This window comes from Pogona vitticeps, chromosome 3 (assembly GCF_051106095.1).
Source record: "Pogona vitticeps strain Pit_001003342236 chromosome 3, PviZW2.1, whole genome shotgun sequence".
Lineage (NCBI taxonomy): Eukaryota > Metazoa > Chordata > Lepidosauria > Squamata > Agamidae > Pogona > Pogona vitticeps.
Window position 1 is genome coordinate 177546580 of NC_135785.1, and position 27189 is coordinate 177573768.

The 27189-nt window shown below is 41.3% G+C and overlaps 1 protein-coding gene and 1 long non-coding RNA gene across 2 annotated transcripts in view; one reads left to right on the top strand and one right to left on the bottom strand.

Annotated features, from left to right (window-relative positions):
- The first annotated feature begins 251 nt into the window (after window positions 1-251).
- Window positions 252-27189, top strand: part of XG (Xg glycoprotein (Xg blood group)) — a 34187-nt gene continuing 7249 nt past the window's right edge. Inside the window, exons 1-5 of the mRNA XM_020786966.3 lie at window positions 252-2247; window positions 21675-21713; window positions 25185-25232; window positions 26870-26938; window positions 27045-27110. Of these exons, the coding sequence (XP_020642625.3) occupies window positions 2187-2247; window positions 21675-21713; window positions 25185-25232; window positions 26870-26938; window positions 27045-27110 (283 nt within the window). The 5' untranslated portion in view covers window positions 252-2186. The remainder of the gene's footprint in view (window positions 2248-21674; window positions 21714-25184; window positions 25233-26869; window positions 26939-27044; window positions 27111-27189) is intronic.
- LOC144588151 (uncharacterized) lies at window positions 7730-9434 on the bottom strand. The gene is made up of 2 exons (XR_013543520.1): window positions 9328-9434; window positions 7730-8416 (listed from the first exon to the last, which is right to left on the bottom strand). It is a non-coding gene; the product is annotated as an uncharacterized LOC144588151 (long non-coding RNA).

Below are 27189 nucleotides of genomic sequence, written 5' to 3' on the forward strand. Positions count from 1 at the left end.
ATCTGGCCCCGTTGGGCTGGACCCCCATTAACGCCACCTGTGTGGGCATATTCGTATATGGATACCCCCACCTCCAGCTCTTAACCAAATGGTGCACATATACTGTACTTGTGGTGTAAAATGCTTCAGAGAGTACCTGGTGACCTGTTTAAAAGATGATTGCTGATCGTGGAGATTTCCAAGAATGGCAGATCACACTTGCCTCCATATTGCTGATGAAGACATTTTTGTAAAATGGGTATTAAGGACTTTGATGGAGCTGCAAAACTACCTTGGGAGCCATCTGTTTTCCCATCGTTGGCTGTGGAATAAACAGGACAGGTCCAGAGTTGGAGATATGACAAGAATCTTGGAAAAGTCCCACTGACAAAATTCAATAGTCCAGTCCATATATTTGATACATAAGTTTAGGATTTGCATAATGCCACCACTGTACCATGGGCAGACACAGACACATAGAGCTTTGGCATGGACCCTTCTGAAATGCCATACACCTCACTGAAAGTGAAGATTGCTAGTCAAAGCCCAGATTTTATTTTTCCACAGCAGTCTCATGGTTTGAGGGTGGCTTGGAAGAGGCCTGTGAATGAATCTTCTCCTCCAGAAGTGCAAGGCCCATCTAGTTGCAGTGGTCAAGAATTAAAAAGCAAGTTAAGTTTCTCTCTGCTTTTTGAAAAAGAACAGTTATAATTAGCATGGACTTGTGATGCTTAATAGTCCTTTGAATTTCTGTGTCAAATCCTCAAATATTTTAAAGAAATCTATTTGCTTCAGGATTTAAAAGAGCAGTGGGACCCACAAAAGAAGCATTACTGTCAGCGCAGAAGTAGCAGATGAGTGTATTCACAATTGTTTGCTCAAAACTGGAGAGAATCATGTTCATGTTTCCCCATAATCATAAGATGAGAAGCAAACTGATGGAGCTGATAAAAAAAACCTAGCTCTTCTGTTTCTCACAGTGGCTGACACCCATAACTGAGTACGAGAATAAATCACCATCCCCCACTTTTGCTATCTTCTCAGCTGCACAAAGATACTTCACCCTTGTAAGGTAAAGTGGTGATGGAGGAGACTTGAGAGTCCCCTGGACTCCAAAGAGAAGAAACCTATCCATTTTGAAGGAAATCAACCCTGAGTGCTCACATCCTGAAGCTGAGGCTCCAATACTTTGGCCATCTGATGACAAGAGAAGATTCCCTAGAAAAGACCTTGATGCTGGGAAAGTGTGAAGGCAAGAGGAGCAGGGGACGACAGAGGACAAAATGGTTGGGCAGTTTCACTGAAGCTACCAACACAAATCTACAATGACCTCAAGATACATCTCACTTGTAGTACTGCTGATCCAGGCATTTTGTAACTGTGTGTTTGGTTTCTTTTTCCTTGGTGCAGTACTTTGCACTTATCCCTGTTGAATTTCATTCTGTTGTTTTCAGCCCAGTGCTCAAGCCTATCCATTTTGAATTTTGTTTCTACCTTCCACTGTATTAGCTATTCCACTCGATTTTGTCTCATCCACAGATTTTATTAGCATTTCCTGTATCCCCTGATCCAGATTATTAATAATACTGTTGAAGAGCACAGGGTGCAGGACTAGGGTACCTCACTTGTTACCTCCTCTCAGTTTGAAAAGAAGCCATTAATCATCACCCTCTGAATACGGTTCTGTAGCCAACTGTGTATCCACCTGGCAGTTGTTATATCCAGCCCACACCTAGTTAACTTGCTAATCAGAATTTTGTTATGTGTCTGTGTAACTGTGTGATAATTATGTCTAAGGGCTGGGTGTTTTCTCTCTGGGAAAGATGGTATGTTAAGGAAAGTCTTAATCTGTGGCTTTTGATTGGGTGCAAAGAACTTGGCCCTTCCCCTTTCTTAACCTACATGCCTCTTCTTCATAGGTTAGTGAATCCAGGTGTCTCTCTGTGTGCCTGTTTATCTAGGAGTTTCATAACACGGCTGTTTCTCTTGGATTTGTTGGGACTGGATTTGGACTCTTCTCCAACTTTTTCATCTCGTGGGTAATCTGGACCTTTAGAACATCTGCAGGATGGGAAGCCATTCGTGATTAAATTGGAGAGTATACAGTTACCTGCCAAGTGAGTCGAAACAAAGAAGAACAAAGCTTACTAAGGAAGAAAACCTTTTACCTGCATCAAAGACAAAGAGACAAGTTGGAGCACACCACAATGGTGAAGCTGGCAGCAGTCCTTTGCTACGTAGGTGGTTTTCTGCTTACAGCAGCAGCAGGTAAGAAGGCATGTGGCTCTTTTCAGTTTTAACAGTCCAGTTCCATTATCTCAGTAATTTGTTAGTGGTGTTCTGCTTTCATTGTTTAATTTCTGAAATAAGAAGTTCCAGGTATGGGCCAGAAACAAAGCTCTGCTCCCTAATTTTATCAGCCGAAATCCAGTTTCTAGTGCTACTCGAGCAGATCCACTGAACCAGTAGCAGACAATAGAGTCAACCTGTAAATCCCTTCAAACTGAACACGTTTAATTCTACTCAGAACTACAGTTGGATTCAAGCCTGTATTTTGGACGTTACCTTATACTCAGTCAGACCATTGGTCCATCAGTATTGTCACCAAAAATGAGCAGTCGAAACCAGTGCAATAAATAAAGCACTATCATAGGGCAGTTTGAAAAGATGTTGTCTTCACACCCTTCCTAAAAGGAGTGAGCATGGAAATTATTCACAGTGCTGAGGGGGGAGCCACACTTTAGCTAGCCAAGGAATTGTTGTGAAAATAGAGTCGAAGCTCAACAACATCTGTTGGGTTGTCCTTTGGCCACCTTGGCTACAGCCAAATCTGTCTAAAATTGTCTACTGTCTGGTCCTGGAGTTGCAGAATCCTTTTCTGGGGGAAACCTTAGTCTTCTTTAACAGACAGGTGGAAACACTTTATTTCACTGGCCGTTGGGGGGTTACTAGAGGTTTATAATTTAGTTTTCTTTCTTTCTTTCTTTCTTTCTTTCTTTCTTTCTTTCTTTCTTTCTTTCTTTCTTTCTTTCTTTCTTTCTTTCTTTCTTTCTTTCTTTCTTTGAGGCCTTTCTCCTAAAGGATCCAAGGTGGCTTACAGTATTAAAAGAAACAAATTTAAATACTAAAATAATAAGCTATTACAATATTTAAAAAGAAACAAATATCATATTAAAACTTGTAAGTAAGAGCAATATTAAAAGCACAAGAAAAACAACAGCTGCTTTGGGTCCCTTGTTGGGAGAAATGTGGCATATAAATACAACTAATAAATAAATAAATAATCCCTTTAAAAAATCCCCTTGGTCAACCAGTCATTTAAAGGAAAGCCTGTATGAAGAGAAAAGTCATTGTCTGCTAGTGGAAAGAGAGAAAAGATGGGAGAACCAGCATGGCCTCCCATGGAAAGGAGTTTGGGAGCAGCAACAGAAAAGGCTCAACACTTAATTTGTTATGATGCCACAAGGCTCTTTGTTGATTGGGGGGGACACAATTAACACAGCTATCCACCTGGAAATTATGTGTATATGTTGCTTTTATGTGTATTTTTAAACAAATGAAAACAGCCTTCACTTGAAATGTGGCCTCTAATAAACAAAATGTTCTGATACCTTCAGGACTAACAGGTTTTATTCATCCTAAGCTTTCATGGACTGTAGCCAACGTTGTCAGATGCATGAATTAAAGTCTCAGTACACAGATTTATATAAACAAGAGGAAGAAGGGATTGTGAGATGCAACGTAGGTGCAGAAGGTCCAGTATGGTGATAATCTTAACTTGTTGGTAAGGGTCATTAACAATTCTAGGGAGATCATAGGTATAAGTCTTAATGATGATATCTTTCATTGGCCATTGGTGATTGGCAGCTACATCCAAGCAAAGACAAATATATGAGTACATGTAAAATGGAGAGAATATAATAATAAATGAACAAAGCCTGGAAATGAAATTATGTTAGAAGCAAAAGTAACAAGCAGTACAAATCAAGCAAATTAGACAAATAGGCTAGTCTTTAAATTGCTGTTGAGCACTGTCAGACTGCTTCTGACTTATAGGGTTTTTGAAGTACCGCTAAGTGAGATGTTCAAAGAGCAGTTTACTTTGGCAACTCCATCCCACTCCCTAGTAAAATTCCAAGGTTGAGCAGGAATTGGAACCCAGCTCACCTGTGTCCTAATTGGACACTCTACCCACTACAACACACAGCCTCTCAGAGTTTAAGTGAGTCTTTGGTTTAATTTGGCTTTATGCACCAATAAAGCCTTTTGTTTCTGTTCATGGGGTTTTCTTGGCAAAGATACTGGACTGGCATGCTAGTTCCTGCTCCAGGTGGATCATGTTTAGTCAGAACTTTCCACTATGAACTGTTTGTCTTGGGTGTCCCTGCATGGCATAGCCCATAGCTTCTCTGAATTACTCAAGCCCCTTCACCACAACAAGGCAGCAATCAATGAAGAGAATACCTTCATGATGTATGGAAGTGAGAGCTGGACCATAAAGAAGGCTGACTGCCAAAGAATTGATGCTTTTGAATTGTGGTGCTGGAGGAGACTCTTGAGAATCCCCTGGACTCCAAAGAGAACAAACCTATCCATTTCAAAGGAAATCAACCCTGAATGCTCACTGGAAGGACAGATCCAGAAGCTAAGGTTCCAATACTTCGGCCATCTCATGAGAAGAGAAGACTTCCTAGAAAAGACCCTGATGTTGGGGAAGTGTGAGGGCAAGAGAAGAAGGGGAATGACAGAGGATGAGATGGCTGGACAGTGTCACCAAAGCCACCAACATGAATTTGACCAAACTCCGGGAGGCAGTGGAAGACAGGAGGGCCTGGCGTGCTCTGGTCCATGGGGTCACGAAGAGTTGGACATGACTAAACGACTAAACAACAACAAACCAATAAAGCAAAGCAGATGCCGTTTCTAACAGCTGCTTTGTTAGGACACAATGCTAGTCAGTGTTGTTATTGTATTTTCAATATTTTCAAGAATGGTCAACAAGCCTTAGAGTATATAAATGAATATGTTTGTTTAACTGGTTTATTTATATATGATTATTACATCTTTTTAGCTTGCTGTAAACTGCCCAGAATAGTGCACTGCACTAATGAGGTGGTATATAAATACAATAAATAAAATAAATAAAAATTCTGGGCAGTTCATCTGTCTGTCTGTCTGTCTGTCTGTCTGTCTGTCTGTCTGTCTGTCTGTCTGTCTGTCTGTCTGTCTGTCTGTCTCTCTCTCTCTATCTCTCTATCTCTCTATCTCTCTATCTCTCTATCTATCTATCTATCTATCTATCTATCTATCTATCTATCTATCTATCTATCTATCTATCTATCTATCTATCTATCTATCTATCTATCTATCTATCAGGTATAATCTAGTAAATTGATAGGCATATTTTTCCCTTTACTCATTCATTTTGAGCATTTCTTCACAAATAATTTTTCCCAACCACAGGTTTTTAAGCTTATTCAACCAATATAAGTAGAACATAATAGTATATTATTCGGAATCTTAGGCCTGATAAGTGAAATCATCTTTTCTAAGAGGAGTTTCCTAATATTTCAAAGGCTAGCATATTAGTTAGATTTTGTAGTTTATCACAGAACCAGACAATGACTGGCTGCAAGAACAACAACAAAAGACATTTCTTTGAGTTTGGAGGAGCATGATTCACCACCATCTCACAACCCAGATTCTCAGGGCTCTAAACACAACACTCATTAAGTATGGTATGTAGACTTTCAAGTTCTGGAAAATATTGTGGAGGGAGTTGCCTCTTTTAGCATCTCTGTCTGTCTGCTTTCACATGCACAGGGAGCATTATCTGCGAAACAGCACGTTTTAGAGAATACACTCGCTGCTATTGTATAACTGCATATACATAACAACCTTGTGAGGGGTTTTTCTTGCTAGCTCCCATTTTCCCCCATTGTGTTGCAATGAAGGATAACAATGAAAAGTTGAACTATTCTCTTATCACTATCTACATACTTTAGCTGTTATCAGCATGAGCATTTGCTCTTGATAGCATCTTCTGCCTTAAGAAACGTATAGGATGGAAATAGTTCTATGCCATCTCACTGAGCAGGGATAGCCAACTTTGGGTTTACCAAATGGCATTAGACTACAATGCCCAGAATCCTCAGCCACTGGCCATACTGCCTGAGGATTGGGAGTAACATATGGCCTATATTACCCTTTATAGTAATCAGAGAGAGAGAGAGAGAGAGAGAGAGAGAGAGAGAGAGAGAGAGAGAGGTAGTGCTTTGCTTGCCCCTAATGGACAACACTACCCGCCACCCCCCAGATACAAGGGAATATAAAGTTCAGTTCCTTATGCCTTTTAATGATGGAAGTCTTGTTCCTACTTTACGTGAATAGGGAATTTGGCACAAGTAACCAGCTTCAGCCTTGTGAAAACTGGGCATTTTCACACCTAACAGATGAGGTTATTTGTTGCTGGAGATACTGGGATACACAGGCTTGTCCCAGTAATGCCTGCCCATGCTTGTGGTATGTTATACCAGATGGGCGGGATATAAATCAAATAAATAAATAATAAATAAATAAATTGCACTATGACATTTCACTCCCAATGCAGATTCCCCTCTGCTTTTCCACCCTCTCCTTACCTACGTATTTATTTATTTTATTTATTTAAAATATTTTCACCCTGCCTTTCTCCTTAAAAGGATCCAATCAAAGATAATATTTAAAGGCTAAAAACAGTGAAAATACAAATATTTTAAAAGGATTAAACAAGTATTATATTAAAAATGGTCAATACAAACACGTTTAAAAACATCAGAGAACAATAATCCATTCATTAAAAAAAAAACCTCAGGATACCAAGTCACTAGAAATGCCTTTGCATGCTTGCAAAAGCAAGGGCCAGCCTGGCTTCCCATGGGAGGGAGTTCCAGAGTCTGGAAGCAGTGACAGAGAAGGCCCTCTCCTGTGTCCCCACCAGGCATGCTTGTGAGGGTGGTGGGACTGAGGGAAAAGCCTCCCCAATGATCTTAATTACCAGATAGATTCGTAGAGGGAGATGCAGTCTTTTAAATAGCTTGGACCCAAGCCATTTAGGGCTTTAAAGGTTAAAACCAGCACTTTTAATTGTGCCCAGTTAGCAATCTGGCTGCGGCATTTTGGAGCCTCTGAAGTTCCGGACACCTTCCAAAGGCAACTCCATGTAGTAATCCACCCGAGATGTAACTAGGGAATGTGTTACCATGGCCAAATCAGCCCTCTCAAGAAACAGGTGCAACGGGTGCACTAGTTTTGACTGTGCAGATGCACCCCTGGCCACTGCTGAAACCTGGGCACCCAGGCTCAGAGATGAATCCAGGGTCACGCCCAAGCTGCAGATCTGTGTTTTCAGGGGGAGTGTCCATAGGGTGCAGAAAAATGCCCATAAGGAAACACCATCAAATGACACCCACCCACAAAGTGTGAAGACCAGCCTGGCACAAAGAAGTCCAAGAGTCCACATGAGCAGATCCAGCCCCGGAGCAAACTGAAGCAAAGCAGAACAAAAATACAGCAGCAGTGGTTTAAAAACAAAACAAAACAAAACCTCTGAAAAGCAAGTAATTTCCCCCCTTGCTTTGACTCCATTGACAGTATTTTCAGCCCTGCTTCATATGGATACTGAGATGCTCAGTGTGGATGGGATCAGAGTTTCTTTTCCCCTTTTTTATTTAAATGACTCTTGGGATGATTCATAGCTATGTATATGGATTTATGATAAACTACAGAATTTATCATTGTGTATTTAAATAGCAACACATGCCCGTACCTTATAACTACATATTGCTCACCAGGGCATATGGCAATTTAATGCAGTGGTTGTTTTCACCTAGCAAAAGTGTCCCTGATATAAGCTCCCTTATTGATGCTGACTACTTGAGTCTGGCTTGACAAGTTGCATTAGCTCTGCATTACTTGTAAAGCAACAGCTTGGTTTGCATGATGTCGGCATTAGCCACCTACTGGAATAATGTGTACTGTCATCACTACTGATTATTCAAATGTGCAAATGTAAGAGCCCTGATTATAAACATAAGGCCTTCTCATTTGGGTGGAGCAAAAAAGAAAGTTGATTCTTATGCACTGTATTGCTCTATGTGATTATTTAGATAATTTCAGCTGCTAACAAAATAATGATAGGGTACAGAATCATTTATATTTATATTAGAAAACTCCTGTTACTGTAATGAATGGTTCTGTGTGGAAGAACGGACCATGACTATGACCAAGGCATGACCATGCTGGATCGGACAAAAAGCTTACCTGGTTCAATATTCGGTTCACACAATATTCTATTCGCCAAGTCGATATGAGAAACTCTCCAGCAGGGCATCATTCTGCTTATGCTTCCCAGCAAATGATTTCTGATCCCAGAAGTTATCCTGACAAGTAGTCATTCCTCATAGAAACAGAAAGGAATTGTCTATTGCAAACCAAGCCAAATCTTGCATGGCATCAAGAATGTCATTGCACAAAGATGTATGGCATCTTCCAGTGAGATCAGTCTCAGCAAAGGCCAGCTGGCATCAGCATGACCTCACAACTGCAGTGATTTACTTTTCTCCACATAAATGAATGGCAGCCATTTGTTTTAATGGGAAGAAACAAAACAGAGTACCAGGGGACAATATCCATCCATCCATCCATCCATCCATCCATCCATCCATCCATCCATCCATCCATCCATCCATCCATCCATCCATCCATCCATCCATCCATCCATCCATCCATCCATCCATCCATCCATCCATTTGATTTATATCCTGCTCCCATTAGCGCCAAGGCATGGTACCTATCTGCAATCTGTTCTCTGTCCTGTCTACCCTGAAATGCTAGGACCACTTTATGTACATATGGATTATGTCCAAATGCCCATAATTATGACAGGTAGTGTATGTGTTGAGGTAAGATTTGTGTGCTGCAAAAACTCCTGAGCAGCACTGTGGATGCAGGCGTTCATCACACCCCATCCTGAAAAATGCAGACACCTGCATTGATCCATATCAACAAACTTGCTGTAAAGTTGTCATTGTCACCTAAACCAGGTTTTTTTTTTTTGTACAGCTAATGAGTCATAAATGCCCATTCAGGGCGTAGTTACCACATAATATAATGAACAGTTGACAAGATAATGGGCAGCTCACAAAGCTTATTGATGTTGGGAGAACCAGGTTTCCTTCCACTACTGTAAAAATTGTGGTCAAGTAAGAACGGAGATTTCAGGGTGAGTGTGGCCGTGGTGGTGGCAGATGATATCTGACTAGAAAGTCCCCGTGTTTTGATTGTGCAAGCTCTGGTTCTAGCACTTACCTTGGCATCCAGAAGAAATCCTGCACCTTAGGGATAAGAAAACCAGCATCAGAAGCAGGTGGAAAAACTGTCCCCCAGCGCAGCAGCTTTTCCTACCATCACACATTACTTTCTCTTTTATATGGGAACAGTGGCCATTCACTCACACAAGAGGAAATAAAGACGTGGGCTTAGAGCCACAATCATTCCCTTTCATTACAAACTCAGGTTGTGAATGCTGATGGAAACTGAGCTGAAGCAGAACACCAGGAGGAAGGGAGCTTTGCATTTTGAGGAAGCAGAATTCTTTTGAAGAAACAAAGGCCTTCAGGCTCCTCCATACAAGCAATGACCTACTGAGGCCAGCGCATGCCCAGTGGCCTCTGAATGTTGTGTGAATCAGTTCTTGCACACTATTAAGGATGGCAACATTCAACATTCCTTCTGAAAGGACCAGCAGAGTGGCTGTCAATAATAACTGGCATGTGGAACTTATCCTCTCCTCTAAGCTTTAGTGCTTCCATAGCGCAGCTCAACAACTAGTTTTACTAGAAAATTACTCTGAGGAGGTGGCAAATTAACGAGTAGGTTGGCCTGATGGCAAAGTTAACTAATAGTATAGCAATCAGGGATTAGCTCAGGGAATATTGAAGGACCCTCAATATTTCTGGTTACATCAGCAGCTCCTTAAGTTTTAAAACATCCTATATCAAAGATTGACACGGCACCATTTTAATCACTGTTTGTCTGAAGAATGGTCTTTTCCTGACTTCTACCTCTGCTCCTCCAAATTATTTTTTCTTGAGTTAACCCTATATAAGTTTGTGATTTTCCTTTGAGCACACAACAGGCCTACCACATCACACACACACACACACACACACACACACACACACACACACACACACACACACACACACACACACACACACACACACACACACACACACACACACACACACACACACACACACACAGACAGACAGACAGACAGACAGACAGAAAGACAGACAGATCTTTTGGAATAATAAGGGAAACTGCCTATATAACACTAGCTAGCAGGAGATGAATAAAGAAGTGCAGGTGTCATCTGGGAAATCAGTTGTCACATCCCATATCACCCATTTTACAGACACCACAGTGCAAAATTCAGTCGAGGTCCTGAAGAATAGAATAACTTTGTATTCTTCAGTCCTTCAGGCCTGTCTTATTCTTGGTCAGAAAGCAACCCTCCCCACATTGCAAGGTTTTCAGGATTATATATCTTTAGAATTGGAATTAATCTGAATATACAGCTGAGTTTTCAAAATCTTTATAATGTTTTCAAATCAAAGTTGAACCCTACTTGAGCAAACCTATGTCCTGAAATCAAATAAGACTGATGTTTCGGTTTGTACAGGTTTTCCACAGGGATGGCCTATTTTTATTCATTTGTGTTCTTACATTCTGGCACTGGGACAATGTTTACAGAATGTGCTTGGATTCAAGGTGTTTCAAGGCTTGTGGATGGAATTTGGTATGCTTGAAGTCTAACTTTTACTGTGTTTCCCTGAAAATAAGACACTGTCTTATCTTAATTTTTCTCCAAAAAACACACTAGGGCTTATTTTCAGGGGATTTTTTTACAGTTATATCTTCTTCTGGTTGCTGCCCAATGGTGGAGGGTGGGGGTTTCACTTAACTGGGGCTTATTTCTGGGGTAGGGCTTATACAGTATTACGAGCATCCTGAAAAATCGTACTACGCTTATTTTCAGGTTAGGTCTTATTTTCAGGGAAACAGTGTTCTTCAGCTTTTATATTAACTGATTAGGCTGCCCTGGCACTAGAGTGAATTCTGAGGAATAGTGAAAACATTGAGATGATCATTATCCTGAGTGGGGAGTGTTGTGCTGACAAATGAGGTTCTGAGATATCAGAGATTTATCATCAGAGGATGGGAGTGTGGCTCACGCTTCCTGCCTTGACACAAGATGCCATGCATTTTCTGTGAATGTGGCTACTCTCAACATAGCAGAACAAACACCCCCCCACACACACTAAGCAATTACTTGCCATATCAGTATCCCTGCAGTTTTCAGATAGCATATATTTACTAGATATTGGAGCTACCCTGAAATTTAAACATTTGGAGAACATGACAAATTCCACGTTCCCCTTTTTCTGGGGGTGGACATGGAGAGGATAATCTGGAAATTCTGGACATTCTCACTTCTGTCAATTCAGAAGACTTGTATAAATGGCTGAGGTCACCTGTTGAAGGTTTATCAAAAATGAATGTAAGAGTCAGGCCTGAAAAGAGATAAATATTCACATTTCCCTCAGTTTTGGGAAGTTTACAGTGAAGTAGCTAGGAAAAACTGCTGTCAAGACTCTAGACAGAAACACTGCCTACCTTTTCAGTGTAATGGTGTACAGTATTAAAGCATCTGCTTCTTGATTGGTAAGGACTGCATCAGCGAGCTATGCTAAAATATTCCACTTCTTTCACAAGAACACATCAATCAGATATTCTAAAGTACCACTTCATTTGTCACTTAAACAAAATTAATTCACTGCTGAAATCCTACGCTCTTTCCATCGCTTTCATGTTTCTTTTATTTATACCATTTTGTCTTGCCCGTTATCACATTTACTTATCTGGGTTGGCTGTCCTCTTCTACTCAATATGCAGCTTCTGGAGGGGCATGTGACAAACCCAGACCTACTGGGATCTATCACACAGTTACTAAGCTGCCACCAACCATTCCCTATAATAAGTCACACAGACCAGGGATGGATTTTTAAACAACAAAAGAATAAGGTTTATTTTAAATACAAACAGGGTAAATAAAACAATCAGGTGAATAAAATAAAGTAACGTGGCTTATTCTCACACACACAAGCATACAGTTTGGTTCACCTAGAACCTTTAACTTAAAGCACAGACCCTGAACCCATCAGTTCTGGCTAACCCACAGACACCTGAACTTATCAGGTTGGTACTCTGACACACAGTAGTACCCTGTCAGACACCCAGACTCCCACAACAGCTTCTTCTTCCCCAGCTGCTGCTTCGTCCCAACCCAGTGTCTCACAGTCTGTCTCAGCATCTACTCTTCACCACACAGGCATCACATATTTATACAGTACAGCCCCTCCTCCTGATGTCCCGCCTTCCACTCCCCATAGGATGGAACTTTCCCTCCAAACCCATGACAGACAGGTAACATCAGTGCTGTTATGTAACACCTCCCCTCTTTAAAAGTTGTTTTGTAGGGGGAAAGCTAAAAGTGCTTTTCACCAAAAAAACAACCTGCATAAAATACACAACAACATTTATACATACCATATAATACTTACATATACTTACACTCCAAGTTAACCATAGCAAATATGCATTTAAACATTTTACCATATACAGTACATCAATTTACCTTTATTAATACCAACCAAATTCAAAACCAGGTACATTTTAACTTTTTGTTTTCATTATATACATATAGTCCATGTTCTTTCGCCGTCTTCAGTCTTCAGGTCTTCTTGATAAGGCGTCAGCAACACAGTTCACTGACCCTCTGACCACCTTCACTTCAAAGTCATAGTCCTGTAAGTTCAAAGCCCACCTCATAAGTTTGCTATTGTGGGTTTTCATTGTCTTTAACCATTGCAATGGTGAATGGTCAGTACACAGAACAAAATGTCTTCCCCAGATGTAAGGCTTGGCCTTCTGGATCGCGTAGACTATGGCCAAACACTCCTTCTCCACGGTTGCCAAATGTCTCTCACCTTTTTGAAGTTTCCTACTCAGGTAGGACACTGGATGCTGGTCACCATTCTCATCCTCTTGGCACAGAACTGCTCCTACCCCGCTGTTAGACGCATCGGTGTAGATGATAAACTCCCGGTCGAAGTCTGGAGCACGCAGGACAGGATAGTTGATTAACGCCTCCTTCAACCTCTGGAACGCCGCCTCACAGTCGCTGGTCCACGGGATGCGGTCATCAGCCGTCTTCCTCGTCAGATCGGTCAGCGGAGCCGCAATCTCGCTAAACCTCGGGATGAACTTTCTGTAGTAGCCCACCAACCCAAGAAATGATTTGACCTTTTTCTTGGTGTTGGGTCTAGGCCAATCACGAACAGCTTCTATTTTGGCCTCCAGGGGTTTTATCATTCCTCCCCCTACCATGTGACCCAAGTATTTTATTTCTGGGCTACCCAGCTGACACTTGCTGGCCTTTACTGTTAGCCCTGCTGCACTTAACCTCTGCAGCACTAACTCCAGGTGTATCAGGTGATCTTCCCAGGTATTACTGAAGATCCCTATGTCGTCAATGTAGGCCACTGTAAAGTCATTGAGCCCTGCCAAGGTCTGGTCCATCAGCCTTTGGAATGTGGCTGGTGCATTCCTGAGACCAAAGCTCAGGACTCGAAACTCATAGAGACCAAAAGGGCTGCAAAAGGCAGTCTTTTCTTGATCCCTGGGATCAATTCTTAATTGCCAATATCCCTTTACCAGGTCCAATGATGAGATGAACCGACAACCCCCTATGGTTTCAATCAGGTTGTCTAGCCTGGGCATTGGGTAGGCATCAGGAGTGGTTACACGGTTTAACTTCCTGTAATCAACACAAAACCTAATGCTCCCATCAGGCTTGTCCACAAGGACTATTGGAGAGGACCAAGGGCTAGAAGAGGGGACGATTATGTTCTCCCTCAGCATTTCGTCCAGCTCCTTCCGCACCTTGTCCCTATAGGGTCCCGTTACTCGGTATGGGGATACTGCCTGCGGGGGTGCATCCCCTGTGTGGATCCGATGCATCACTCCCTTCACTATCCCCGGCTTGTTGGAAAATACCTGTTGATATTTATTAAGCAGCATTTTTAATTCTTGCTGCTGGTCTTGGGTGAGTGCAGGACTGATCTTTACCTCCTCTGGGTTGTATTTTACTTCCCCTCTACCCTCCCAGAAGGGTAATTCAGCTTCCTCACTCTCAGCTGCTTTTATCGCGAATAAAACCCTCTGTTCCCCTCTGTAGTAGGGTTTTAGGGCATTCACGTGAACCACCCTCCTTGCTTGGTTCTCCTCTTGCTCTATTAGGTAGTTCAGGTCTGACATCTTGGAAATGACCCTATATGGTCCTGCCCATTTGAGCTGCAGCTTATTCTCTCTGCAGGGCCTAAGCCAAAGCACCTCCTCCCCTGGGTCAAAGTGCCTCTCTCTAGCTTTGCGGTCATACCATGTTTTCTGTTTGACCTTCTGCGCTTGCAGGTTTTCTGCTGCCAGCTCTAGATTTCGCTTTAGGTCATTCATCAAGGTGTCTATGTAAGTCACAACGTCTTGTGGGTCATCCTGGGTGATCTGCTCCCAATTTTGTTTTATCAAATCAAGGGGCCCTTTCACCCTTCTCCCAAATAAAAGTTCGAATGGACTGAACCCGGTACTGGCTTGTGGCACTGATCGATAAGCAAACAAAAGGGATTGCAGCTTCTGGTCCCAATTGTTTGGATTCTCTGCCAAGTAAGCCCTAATCATGCGCATTAGAGTCCCATTGAACTTCTCAGTTAACCCATTGCTTTCAGGATGATAAGCAGTGGTTTCCTTGTGCTTAATTCCACAGATCTGCCATAAGCGTTTCATGAGCTTTGATGTGAACGATGCGCCCAAATCTGTGATTATCTCTGAGGCAAATCCCATCCTGGACATATACCCCACCAAAGCATCGGCCACTGTGTTAGTTTCAATGTTAGTCAAGGGTATGGCTTCAGGATACCTTGTGGCATGGTCCACAATTGTTAGAATGAACCTGTTCCCCCTCTTTGTGGCCTTGGGCAAAGGTCCCACAATATCCACCCCTATGCATTTGAACGGAGTGTCAATCACAGGCAAAGGGCACAACTTTGCTTTAGTCCTGTCGCGGTTATTCCCCTGCCTTTGACACACATCACATTGTTTACAGAACTCCCTGATCTGCTTCCCTATGTCAGGCCAGTAGAAATTCTGTGTGATTCTCTGCTGTGTTTTGTTCACTCCTAAGTGTGCAGCAAACATGTCAGAGTGACCTCTCTGTAAGATCATGGGGCGATACTTTTCAGGTACCACCAGCTGACTTCTGATCCCATCTCCCCCTTTTGAGATATTTCTCAGGGTTTCTCTATATAAAATCCCCTTTTTCTCCAGAAATCTCACTGGGGTTTCAGGTGTTAGTTGCGCGTCAGTCACCTGTTCAAAACACTTTTGGAGAGTGGCGTCTGCCTTCTGCTCCTGTCCAAATCTGCTGTCTGTGGTTAAGGTTTCCACCACAGCTTCTGAACTCCCCTCTGCCTCCGTCTCTGGCTCATCATTACCCCCCTGAACTGTCCCTGTGGTGGCTTGTGAGCGTGTAATCACTAGCACCCGTTTCACATGTTCAGCCAGGTCATTTCCCACGAGCACGGCTGCTGGCAGAGTCGATGAAATCGCTATCCGCCAATCTCCCCTCCAGCCTTGAAAGTTGACAGGTACCTCTGCTACTGGCAGAGAGATTACCTGCCCCTCAATACCTGCTACCTTTATGCTCTCATTTGGGATTATAAACTCCCGGGGAATAATATCTGGATGGCACAGGGTTACCTGGGAACAAGTGTCCCGCAGCCCCCTATACTGACGGTCAAGTATTCCTACGTCCACTCCTGCTGTCTCAAACAACTGAGAATCTGTTTTTATCAGCAAGCAGCGCTTCACCTCCATAAGAGGACCATTTTCCTCAGCCTGATCAGCAGAGGTAGCTGTTCCAGACTGAGTAGTCATGGCAACAGGCTCCCTCTGTGACAATGAGCTTTGCTCTTTCTGGACACAGAACACAGCTTTTGGCTTGGTCCCACTAGAATTCTGAGGCACCATTCCTTTTAGCTGCTTTAATTTCTCACACTCTGAGATTAGATGACCCTTTCCCTGACAGAAATAGCATTTTCTAGTGTATTTGGATTCTCTCTCCTCTTGTTTCGGTTTTCCCTCCAAATTCTGAGGGCTTGGTTTCATGCCTGAGGGCTTCCCTTCACCATGGGCCCCTCCCCCTTGCTGGCTTTTCCCTGGTCCCTGAGAGTACTTGCTGTAGGTTTCTTTGGGTTTACCTACAGATTTCCCCTCACCCAAGGGCTTTCTTATTTGGGAGATAAAATCCGCGATTTCTGCGGCTGCTGCCACAGATTTCGGTTTCCTTTCCCTCACCTGGAATTTCAATTCCCCATGCAGAACTGAATAGAACTGTTCCAGGGCTATCAAGTCTTTAAGCTGTTCATAGGTCTCTGTTCCCTCCTGCGACAGCCATTTCTCAAGCAGCCTCACCAATTGGGCCCCCACTTGGGTAAAAGTCTGTTCTGGCTTCTTGGTGAGGGACCTGAACCTTTGTCTCAGCTGCTCTGCATTTATCCCATGTCTTGCAAACACCAGTTTTTTAAACTCTGCAAAATCTTTCATCCGTTCCTCAGGCATCTCGGCATAAACCTCAGCCAGGCTACCACTGATTAAAGATCGCATGATGGTCATCTTCTCAGTTTCCCTCACTGAGAAGTCCACAAACGCTCTTTCCACTAAGGAAAAGAACACCTCAGGACAATCTCCCTTGTGGTACACAGGGAATTTCTTCAGGTCAGCCTTAGACAGTTGGCCTCCCTCAGAATCCCTATTATTATTATTGTTCTGGTTCATCATTTCCAGTTTTCTTAATTCAAACGCCATTCTTTCTTTTTCCAGAGCAATTCTCTCTCTCTCCCTCTCCATTTCCATTCTTTCTCTCTCTCTCTCTAATTCAAATTGCCGCTGTTTCTCTCTTTCCCTTTCCTCCATTTCCCTCACCCTCAGTTCATGCTGTTGGGCTATGAGTATTTTTCTGAGTTCTGGGTCTTGCTCTCCTGTGCTGTCCCCCTGCACTGAGCCAAATTCATCCTCAGAACCTTGGTCAATCTGGGGGTCTTTCACTCCACTCATTTCTGCCATCTGGCTTCGAGTCAAGGGCATACCCCCCCTCAGAACAGGCTGCTTTAAAAAGTCAAGCCTCAAAATAAAACGACCACTTTTTTTCCTTTTTGCCTCAGAACCAGCTCTCCCTAGAGATTGCTGCTGTTCTTCAGCACTAACTTGCAACAGTATCGAGTCAGAGCCTACCCCCCTCTGCTGGGCCTCTCAGCTGGCAAGCTAGCTCACTGTTGCTACGCAGTTTTGCCTCAGCGTTTTCCCGCCAAAATCAGGCTGCCTCAGAGCACCTTAATCTAAGTCTCCCCAGTTGGCACGTTCTTCTACTAGTGCACCTCCCCGTGAGGTACACCTAGAAGATTACCTACGCGCCTCAGACTGTCCCTGACTAGACCCCCCTTGCTCTGGGCACACTTGCCAAGGCTTTGCTGGACCGCTGGACAACTGGACCAGTCGTATCCCACACGCTGGACACCAATCAATGTGACAAACCCAGACCTACTGGGATCTATCACACAGTTACTAAGCTGCCACCAACCATTCCCTATAATAAGTCACACAGACCAGGGATGGATTTTTAAACAACAAAAGAATAAGGTTTATTTTAAATACAAACAGGGTAAATAAAACAATCAGGTGAATAAAATAAAGTAACGTGGCTTATTCTCACACACACAAGCATACAGTTTGGTTCACCTAGAACCTTTAACTTAAAGCACAGACCCTGAACCCATCAGTTCTGGCTAACCCACAGACACCTGAACTTATCAGGTTGGTACTCTGACACACAGTAGTACCCTGTCAGACACCCAGACTCCCACAACAGCTTCTTCTTCCCCAGCTGCTGCTTCGTCCCAACCCAGTGTCTCACAGTCTGTCTCAGCATCTACTCTTCACCACACAGGCATCACATATTTATACAGTACAGCCCCTCCTCCTGATGTCCCGCCTTCCACTCCCCATAGGATGGAACTTTCCCTCCAAACCCATGACAGACAGGTAACATCAGTGCTGTTATGTAACAGGGCACACAAAGAGCAGTGAGGGAGGAAGGGAACAGCCGTCAAGCCAGTGAGATCAGGTGAGACCATCCTGGTGATCAATGAGGTGACAGATGTCACGGCCACATTACCCTCACAATCACATTTGCTTAAATAACATTGTGGTAGGTTGACTACAAATTGGACAGACCACAAACAGGAAGAGGTGTGGATGGAACTATATCACCACAATATTAATTTATATTGTGCTTTTGTTTGTACACAGTTCTTCATATTTTACTTCAGTGGTTCCCACCCTTGGGTCCCCAGATGTTCTTGGGCTAAAACTCCCAGAAGCCTTCACCACTAGCTGTACTGGCCAGGATTTCTGGGAATTGTAGTCCAAGAACATCTGGAGATCCAAGACTGGGAACTACTGTTTCACTTGATTGGTGGCCAAGGATATCATAAGGAATTCCAATTTGTATGGGGAATGTAGTCCCAATTGTATTATCAAATAAGCTTTTAAAAATGTTCACCACAAAGACATTCTGGAATGGAGTACATATGAACTCTGCCATGTCAAAAACACTGTCCAAAATGGCCTCCCCTTGGATTTCTGTCAATGCTGTATGGTATAGCATTACTTACTGAAGGTCCTGATTGCCATTGTTTTGTGAGATTTCATTTCACTGCAGCAACAGAAACACGAAGTGGCCCTTCATGTCACATATTTTCAAAAATGGCATTAGATTCATGTAAGGTAGTCTAACACTTCTGGAGCATGTCAGGTTAAAAAAGTGTGATGAGGGCTGTGGGATAGCACCTTTTCTTTAGAATGGGAAACCTATTCAATGTTCAAAAACAGATTATGAAACTCTTTAGTCTTTTTGGATACAAAAATACAGCTTTTCAGAACTGCACTCCAGTTGGCTTCTTGTTTTAGTGGCCGTATCACATGTTTCATATTCACTCCAATGGAGCATTATTATGTTTTGTTTCTGAGGAAAGGGAACCATATATTGTGATGGGACAATTTGAAATGGAGATTCAAAAGTCGGCATTCTTGCAAATGTCAGCAGAATCTACTGTCAGGTCTGGTGTGTGTACTGAACTCATCATAACAGGAACACCACAAATAGTTTACACGTGAGGGATTCTTACAGTATCTTGAAAGACCTATGCATGCTGTCACATAGAAGAAGACCTCCAGCTCAGTCAAACTCTTATTTCTTAAAAAAAAAATAATCAGAAATTAATCCATGACCCCAGTTCATTAATATTTAACAATTGTAAAATACTGCATGTAAATATGACATATGCATGAAACTGCCAGAATAGTTATCCAGAGTTTAGGAATTCAGTGGCAGTATGCTGATGGCACCAAGCACTCTCCCTCCTTTCCATCTAAATCAGAAGAAGTAATTATAGTTTAAGTCAGTGTCAGATGTTGGTAAGGGACTGACTGAAAAAAAAAGTACAGCTTAATCAAGAGAAGACAAACATGTTCCTTTTCACCCAAAAGGCAAATCAGGGAACAGGGACCGGTCGGTGCAGGTTTGCAGTTTGGGCTTACTTCTGCTTCCAGCTCTGTGCCTTTGCCCCCAGGCTTTGGCCATGATCAAGAGTACATTTACCCAGCTGAAGCTAGTGCGCCAGCTGTGCCCATTCCTACCGAGTCTCATCTGTCTATGGTGACATACTCATTTTTATGTCATCTTTTGATTAATCCAACTTAATACTGTACATACAGGCTCCTTTGGAAAGAGTTTGAAATGTCAGTTGGTAAAAAAAATGCTGCAGCCTGCTGACCATAAACTGGTTACAGGGTAAAGAGAGATGCCTTGTTACAACAGATTTACTAACTACCACACTGAGCACAATCCAAAGTGCTGGTTATGACCTATAAAGCCTAATATGATTTCAGCTCGGCCTATTTGAAGAATATCATCTCCCCCATGTGAGCTTCATTTGGGGAGGAGGTTGTTCCTTGGATTCACTACCCTCATAAGTCCAGCTAGTAAAATGGCTGCTGTCAGGCTATGCAACTCCTCATGCTGTTCTCCTCCCTGCTGTCCTTCTGCTGAAAGTCAGAGTCAGGCTGATGGCACCCATAACTCTTACTGGACTCTAAAGTACAGAGGTGGGAAGTGTTTGGACAAGTGTTTCTGGATCCTTTGTTGACCCCTTACGGACCTAATATTATGATGGTAATCTTTATGTCTGTTGCCAATAGCGTCATTTCCAGGATAAATACAAAGTTAACAAGTCTCCGAGGTATTTTAGATCTCAGACTAGTAAGCAGATCCCCATCTAAAGATCAGTTATTGCAATTATTATTATTATTTTACTGGGGGTTTTTTTGAGAAAACCCTTCTCATCATTTAGTTCTTGCAATAAATAAAAATCAATTCACTAAGCATGTTAAGCCTACTTTGGTTTGTCGGAGGAGAACTGTGTCATCAGCATGACGTAGCACTATTTTTAGGAGCCTTGTGGTGCAGTGGTTGACGGTAATATTGCAGTGAAGATTCTGCTCACGGCCAGAGTCTGATCCCAGGGACAGGTAGCCGGCTCAAGGTTGACTCAGCTTTCCATCCTTCCGAGGTCAGTAAATGGAGGACCCAGCTCATGGGGACAGCAATGTATACCCTGCATAATTAAATTGTAAACAGCCCAGAGAGTGCTTGAAGCGCTATGGGGCAGTATACTATAAGCAGGACACTTTGCCTTTTTTGCTTTGCTTTTTAGTGCAAGCTTGGTATATGAATTCAGAAGAGTGAAGCCTGTCATTTCCAACCTCTTCTCAGTGGTTGGTAAAGGTGATGTGGTATCTCCTTACAAATGACACCCCCCCAACAACAACAATAACAACAATGCTTTCACACATACACCCTTTCCACTATTACTCAGGGTGGCTCTTAGAGATATGTTTCATAGCAAAGCAAAGGAGGCTGAAATTAAGTCATGTGAAAACAAAAACTTTCTCTCGTCTTAACTGCTAAGCAGGATCATGCCTGGTTAGTATTTGGATGTGAAACCACCAGGAAGCATCAAGGTTCTCTAGCAAGGGCTAGGAAAAAAATATATCTTGTGAAGTCACTGGCCATCAGAACAGGCAACCATGCAGGTCTGGCTCGATATAAGACAACCTCCAATGTTACTAATGCTTCCTGAGTTAAGTGAACCTTAAAACAATTGAAACACCATAATAATCAGCCAGTTAAAATCAGCACGGTATAAGAAACATATGCAGCTGCCTGTGTGAATTACACTGGGAGCAGCGCCACCCGGTGGAGTTTGTCATGCGTAAAGCAGTTCAGCAGCCAGAGAAATGAATTCAAAGTGTCCTTAAATCCTTTGTTCAATATTTGCGTGTAAGGCAATTCAGCTACAAGAGAAGTGGATTCCAGATATATATAAGTCCTTTGTTCAATATTTGTGTTCTTTTAATAGGTGATGGTGATTTTGAATTAGCTGACGCTCTTGACCCTGGTAAGTAGACTGGGAAAAGGAACTGAATACTGTTGTACTCATATAAGATGTTGACTGAACCCTAAGCTGACTGTCTGAGCCAATAACTAAGCTGGCATTAATTTACAGAGGCAAACTTGGAGTCTGGACTAGATTTTTAAAACATGTAACTACCCGAAGTGATAAAAATATGGAAAGCAAGCAGCAAAGTTCAAAATTAAGAAGAAAAAGCAACAACCTTCTTCAATAGGAACTGTGAGGGACTCTCCCTACTTGGGTTATGACCCAATTCCCAACCAAAAGCTGGGATTCAAAGCAGTGCAGATACAATCAGCACATGCGATTTTCCCCCACCTAAGCTGCTTATCTAGAAAACATCGTCCCAGACCCCTTTCATCCACCAGCCACTCTCAAGGTATTTAGGTCTACAACTACACATATCCTTTATTATTGCTCATACTGGCTAGGGCTGATGAGAATTGTAGTCTAAAACCCTGGGGGGCATTAGATTGCTTACCCTTGCTTGAACATACTGTTTGACATGCTGTATGCATCTCCCTGTTTTTCCTCTTTTCAACATCACACATGCACATTTAACACTTTTATTTTTAACGGAGAATTCAAAGGATGGTTATTTTAGAAAGGTAAAGGTAAAAGTTCCCCTTGACATTTTGAGTCCAGTCGTGTCCGACTCGAGGGGGCGGTGCTCATCCTGTTTTCAAGCCATAGAGCCAGCGCTTGTCTGAAGACAGTTTCCCTTGTCACGTGGCCAGCGTGACTAAGGAACACCATTTTTACCTTCCCACCGAGGTGGTACCTATTTAGCTACTTGTATTTACATGCTTTCGAACTGCTAGGTTGGCGAGGAGCTGGGACAAAGTGACGGAAGCTCACTCCGTCATGTGGATTCGATCTTATGACTGCTGGTCTTCTGAACCTGCAGCATAGGCTTCTGCAGTTTAGCCCACAGCGCCACCACGTCCACGTATTTTAGAAAAACCTTCCCCAAATTGGAGTCTGTATTCATCTTGTGCCCTATTATGCTTAGCCCATACTGTACTGAAAATAAATCAAATTCATATCAGATAAGAGGCTATACTTTCCCTTTACTTCAATGGATAAGAGTGACTCCAGGCATGGTTAGAATTATGGACAATGAATGAAGCAGGAGGTACAAAATTAAGCCTGTTGTGGGACATGATGAAAGCCATTAAAGAGGAATAGCAGTAAGGGAATCCTGCACACTGAAAAAAATTAAAGAGATAAATGTAAGAAAACTAGAAGAAGAATTGAAAAAATTGGAAAGTAAGTTTTTTTTTTAAAGAAGGAGACAGAAGGATATTGGCAGAAATTCAGGGGAAAAGAAAGGAAATAGAAAATTTAGAGATAGAGAAAGTCCAGAGGGATTTGATGTATATGAAGAGGATTTTTTTTGAATTTATCAATAAAAACTCAAAATTATTAGCTAGAATATGGAAAAAAGATTGTTAAAAAACATGATTGGGGTAATTAAAGATAGAACAAACAAGATGTGTAATAAAATGAAAGATAAATTGAACATTTTTCAAGAATTTTATCAAAAGTTACATAAAGGAAACAATGCACTGAAAGAGGATATAGAAAATTATATAAATGAGCATTTAAAAACTAAATTATTGGAATGTGATAAAAGAATATTAAAAGAGATTAAAGAAGAAGAAATTGCTGAAGTCATTAATAAACTGAGAAATGGTAAGACACAAGGCCTTGATGGATTATGTCCAGAATATCATAAACGTCTTAGTTCCATTTTGATACCTAAGCTAAAAATGATTTATAATGAAATATTGGAAGCAGAGACAATGTCACCTTCTTGGAAACACTCATTAATGATTCTTATTCCAAAACTCAACAAAGATCTAACAGATCCGGGATCTTATAGACCTATATCTCTAATAAATCAAGATGCTAATATTTTTACTGCTATATTAGCAAATAGATTAAACAGATTTATAGCAAATTATATTAAAGAGGATCAATATGGCTTTATAAAGGGAAAGCAAACGGATAATTTAACTAGGCGAGTTTTGAATGTTATATATGAGGTAGAAAAGGGAAAAATAAAGGCAGCCCTTCTATCATTGTTTTGTGAGCCGCCCAGAGTAGACTATGTCTAAATGGGTGACATATAAGTTTAATGAATGAATGAATGAATGAATGAATGAATGAATGAATGAATGAATGAATATCATTAGACATATTTAAGGCCTTTGATTGTGTGGAATGGCTAATATTAAAGTTGCTTTTAAAGGGTTGGGGATTTGGTAGATTTATTGGGGTTATAGATCAGCTATATTTAGATAATACTTCAGAAATAACAGTTAATGGTGGTTTAGCAGAGCGAATTTTTCTAGGCCAAGGTACAAGACAAGGCTGTCCACTTTCACCAATATTGTTTTGTATGATTATAGAACTGTTAGCTAATGCAATAAGAAATTATGAATTAATTAAAGGATTAGGCAAAAATTGTACAAGATTAATTTATTTGCTGATGATTCATTATTAACGATTAAAACCCAATTAGAAAGGATGGATAAAATTAAAAATCATTTAGAAAAATTTGGAGAAATAACAGGATTAACTATTAACTGGCAAAAACACAAATAATGATGTTTAATTACAATAAATATGAATACAAAATGTTTGTAAATAAATATGGTTTTAAAATGTGTAATTATATTAAATATTTAGGTATAAATATAGTTAAAATGACTCAAAAATTAAAGGAGCAAAATTTTAACAAATTAAAAAGTGATATTAAAGGAGTATTCTAAATTGAAACTATTGATTTATTGAATTTGTATTCGTGAAAGAAAAGGGGAAAGCGTCTAAGCAACAATCAATACAATTTTGGAAAAAAGGTTTGTAATAAAAGTATTGCTCCAAAGGGGCCTGTGAGTATGGGGATGCACTGTATTTTAGATTGTATTAGTAAGTATTTTGTATTCTTGTATTTGTTTTGGAAATTTTAAAAAATAACATTAAAAAGAGTGACTCCAGGTGTTTGCTTCAGACCATTTTCCCTTCACAGTTTTGAAAATGGTGGAAAAATAGCAGATCATATGCCGATTTAGCCCTCAGTAGTTTAGCAGAGCTAAGGGGGTGGAATGTAGGAAATGCAGAGGACATACATGTGTGGGCAAGTACATATATGTGGGTCTTAGGATCTTGTCCCCAGAATCATTTATTTTAGAAATAACTTTAAATATCACGAAGATTCTCCTTGAATGAATCCACGGGTGTTCATCACCAATAAATTGTTAATAATGTTCTATACTACAATTGTACACATGCTTACTCCAAGTAAGTCTTTCTTACTTACTAAATGTAAGAAAGTGGAGATATGCCTGTAGTCTCAGTCAGCTCAATAATATTTAGAAACACAGTGTCTAGTCATAATGCTATATGCTTCCTTTTGATAACTTGGACAATGCACTTTTTAAAATGTCTTAGGTTTGCCCACCAGGCAACCGAATCCAGCTACTAAAAAGCCACCTATGGGTGAGTATTAAATTGCATCTGCTGTAGCAAATGATCATGTCATATATATGGGAATGAAGCCACAATATGGAGGTATATGAATGTTGGAGATGACTAGGTGCAACTCATATTACATTGAAGTAGTATATCTTTGTATGGGAAAGCTAGGAAGAAGGAAGGTATTTCTCAGGTTTCCAAGATTGTCCTTTACCAGTTCTGACCCATTTGTACCTTTCTTCCACCTGGACTGATATTCTTAGGGTTTTTAATATCCCTTCCTTCCTTCTCACATTTCTGTCTTGACTGTCTCTGGGGAACATCTTGCCTTGATTCATGAGGAGAGAGAGAGCCACAGTTCCCTGCCTCACCACCTTAATTAGCTACAACCAAGTTTCCTATTATCTTTCCTATCTCAAGGTATTTCTTTAAGAAGCTCTAACTTTCTTATTTTATTAGAATAGCAAGTGTGTTAGAATAAGAACTATGGATAACAATTTACCATTTCCCCCCCATAAAATATCCAGAAATGTAGTCATTTAAGAAGCAAGTTATCTTCACTCAGCACTGTGGAGAGGAATATCCTTGGCTTTACTTTCTGTATCACAATAAAGTGGTGTCTCGCTAGACAGTTACTCCACATGACAGTTTTTTCGCTAGACATTGACTTTTTGTAATCGCTATAGCAATTCGCAAAACAGTGATTCCTATGGGGGAATTTCGCTGGACAATGTTTGGTCACTGCTTCACAAACCAATTTTCACTAGACAACGATTTTGACAGCTTCCTCCGCGCTCGCAAAACGGGTGTTTTCGGGACCTAAGCTTCGCAAGACAGCTATTTAAACTGCTGATTGGCGGTTCGCAAAGCGGCTTTCCTATGGCTGATCTTCACTAGACAACAACGATTCTTCCCCATTGGAACGCAGTAAACAGATTTTAATGCATTCCAATAGGGAAATGCTTTTCGCTAGACAATGATTTCGCTAAACAGCAATTTCAGTGGAACGGATTATCATCGTCTAGCGAGGCACCACTGTAATATGTCAGCGTTATATGGGGACACTTGGTGAGCCCTCAGGTGAGAGAAGTATTGACAACTTGTAGACTGAGAAAAACAGCATCTCACTCCCAGACTTTGTGGTGCGCCATTCATGAGTCACCTGTGGGGAGAAACCCACCAGTGACTGTATTGTATTTTTTTAAAATTCATGTTTTAAAACTGATGGCATAAAGCACAAAATGCTTCAACTCATAAATGGAAACAACATACCTGACATGAACTGGCGGTCCCACCATGTTAATCTCTAGCTTCTGAGTTTTTCTAGGCAACGATTAAAATCAATAATGATGATTTTAATACTGGCAAATGAACGATAACATTTTCTCTTTTTAATCAAAATGGCTTGGATGCGAACTGTTTCTCACACTTCCTTCCACATCAAGACTGATAAAGTATATACTATATGGCTCACAAAGGTCCAAAATTAAAATTGTGGAAATGCTATGTCCTGTCCATGGCAGAACAAACTCCATAGCAATCTTTTGATTTGAAAATTCTGCATGAAAACTAGCCCTGACACTTTTGGTGAAGAAAGAATGTCTATGCTGATTTGATCCATATCTGGATATATATAAATATATTTAAAAAATAATTACTAGGTGGAACGAGACCCCGACCACAACTGTATCCGGATCTTAGACCATATTCAGATGACCATGGAAATGGCGGTAAGAATTATTTCTGTGCTTAAACCTTAAAATAGCAAGGGCTAATTGGGATTTCTATTTTGTGTCTGGTCTTGGATGAAATTTTGGAAATGTTTTTCATTAACAGGTGGCAACCCCAGACCCAATATGTATCCTGACCATAAACCACAGTCAGGTGACCATGGGAAGGATGGTAAGAATTATTTTCAGATTTAGAATCTTTAAAAAGATCTCATTTCTGGTTTACTTCTTTTTGTTGCTATGAGCTGATT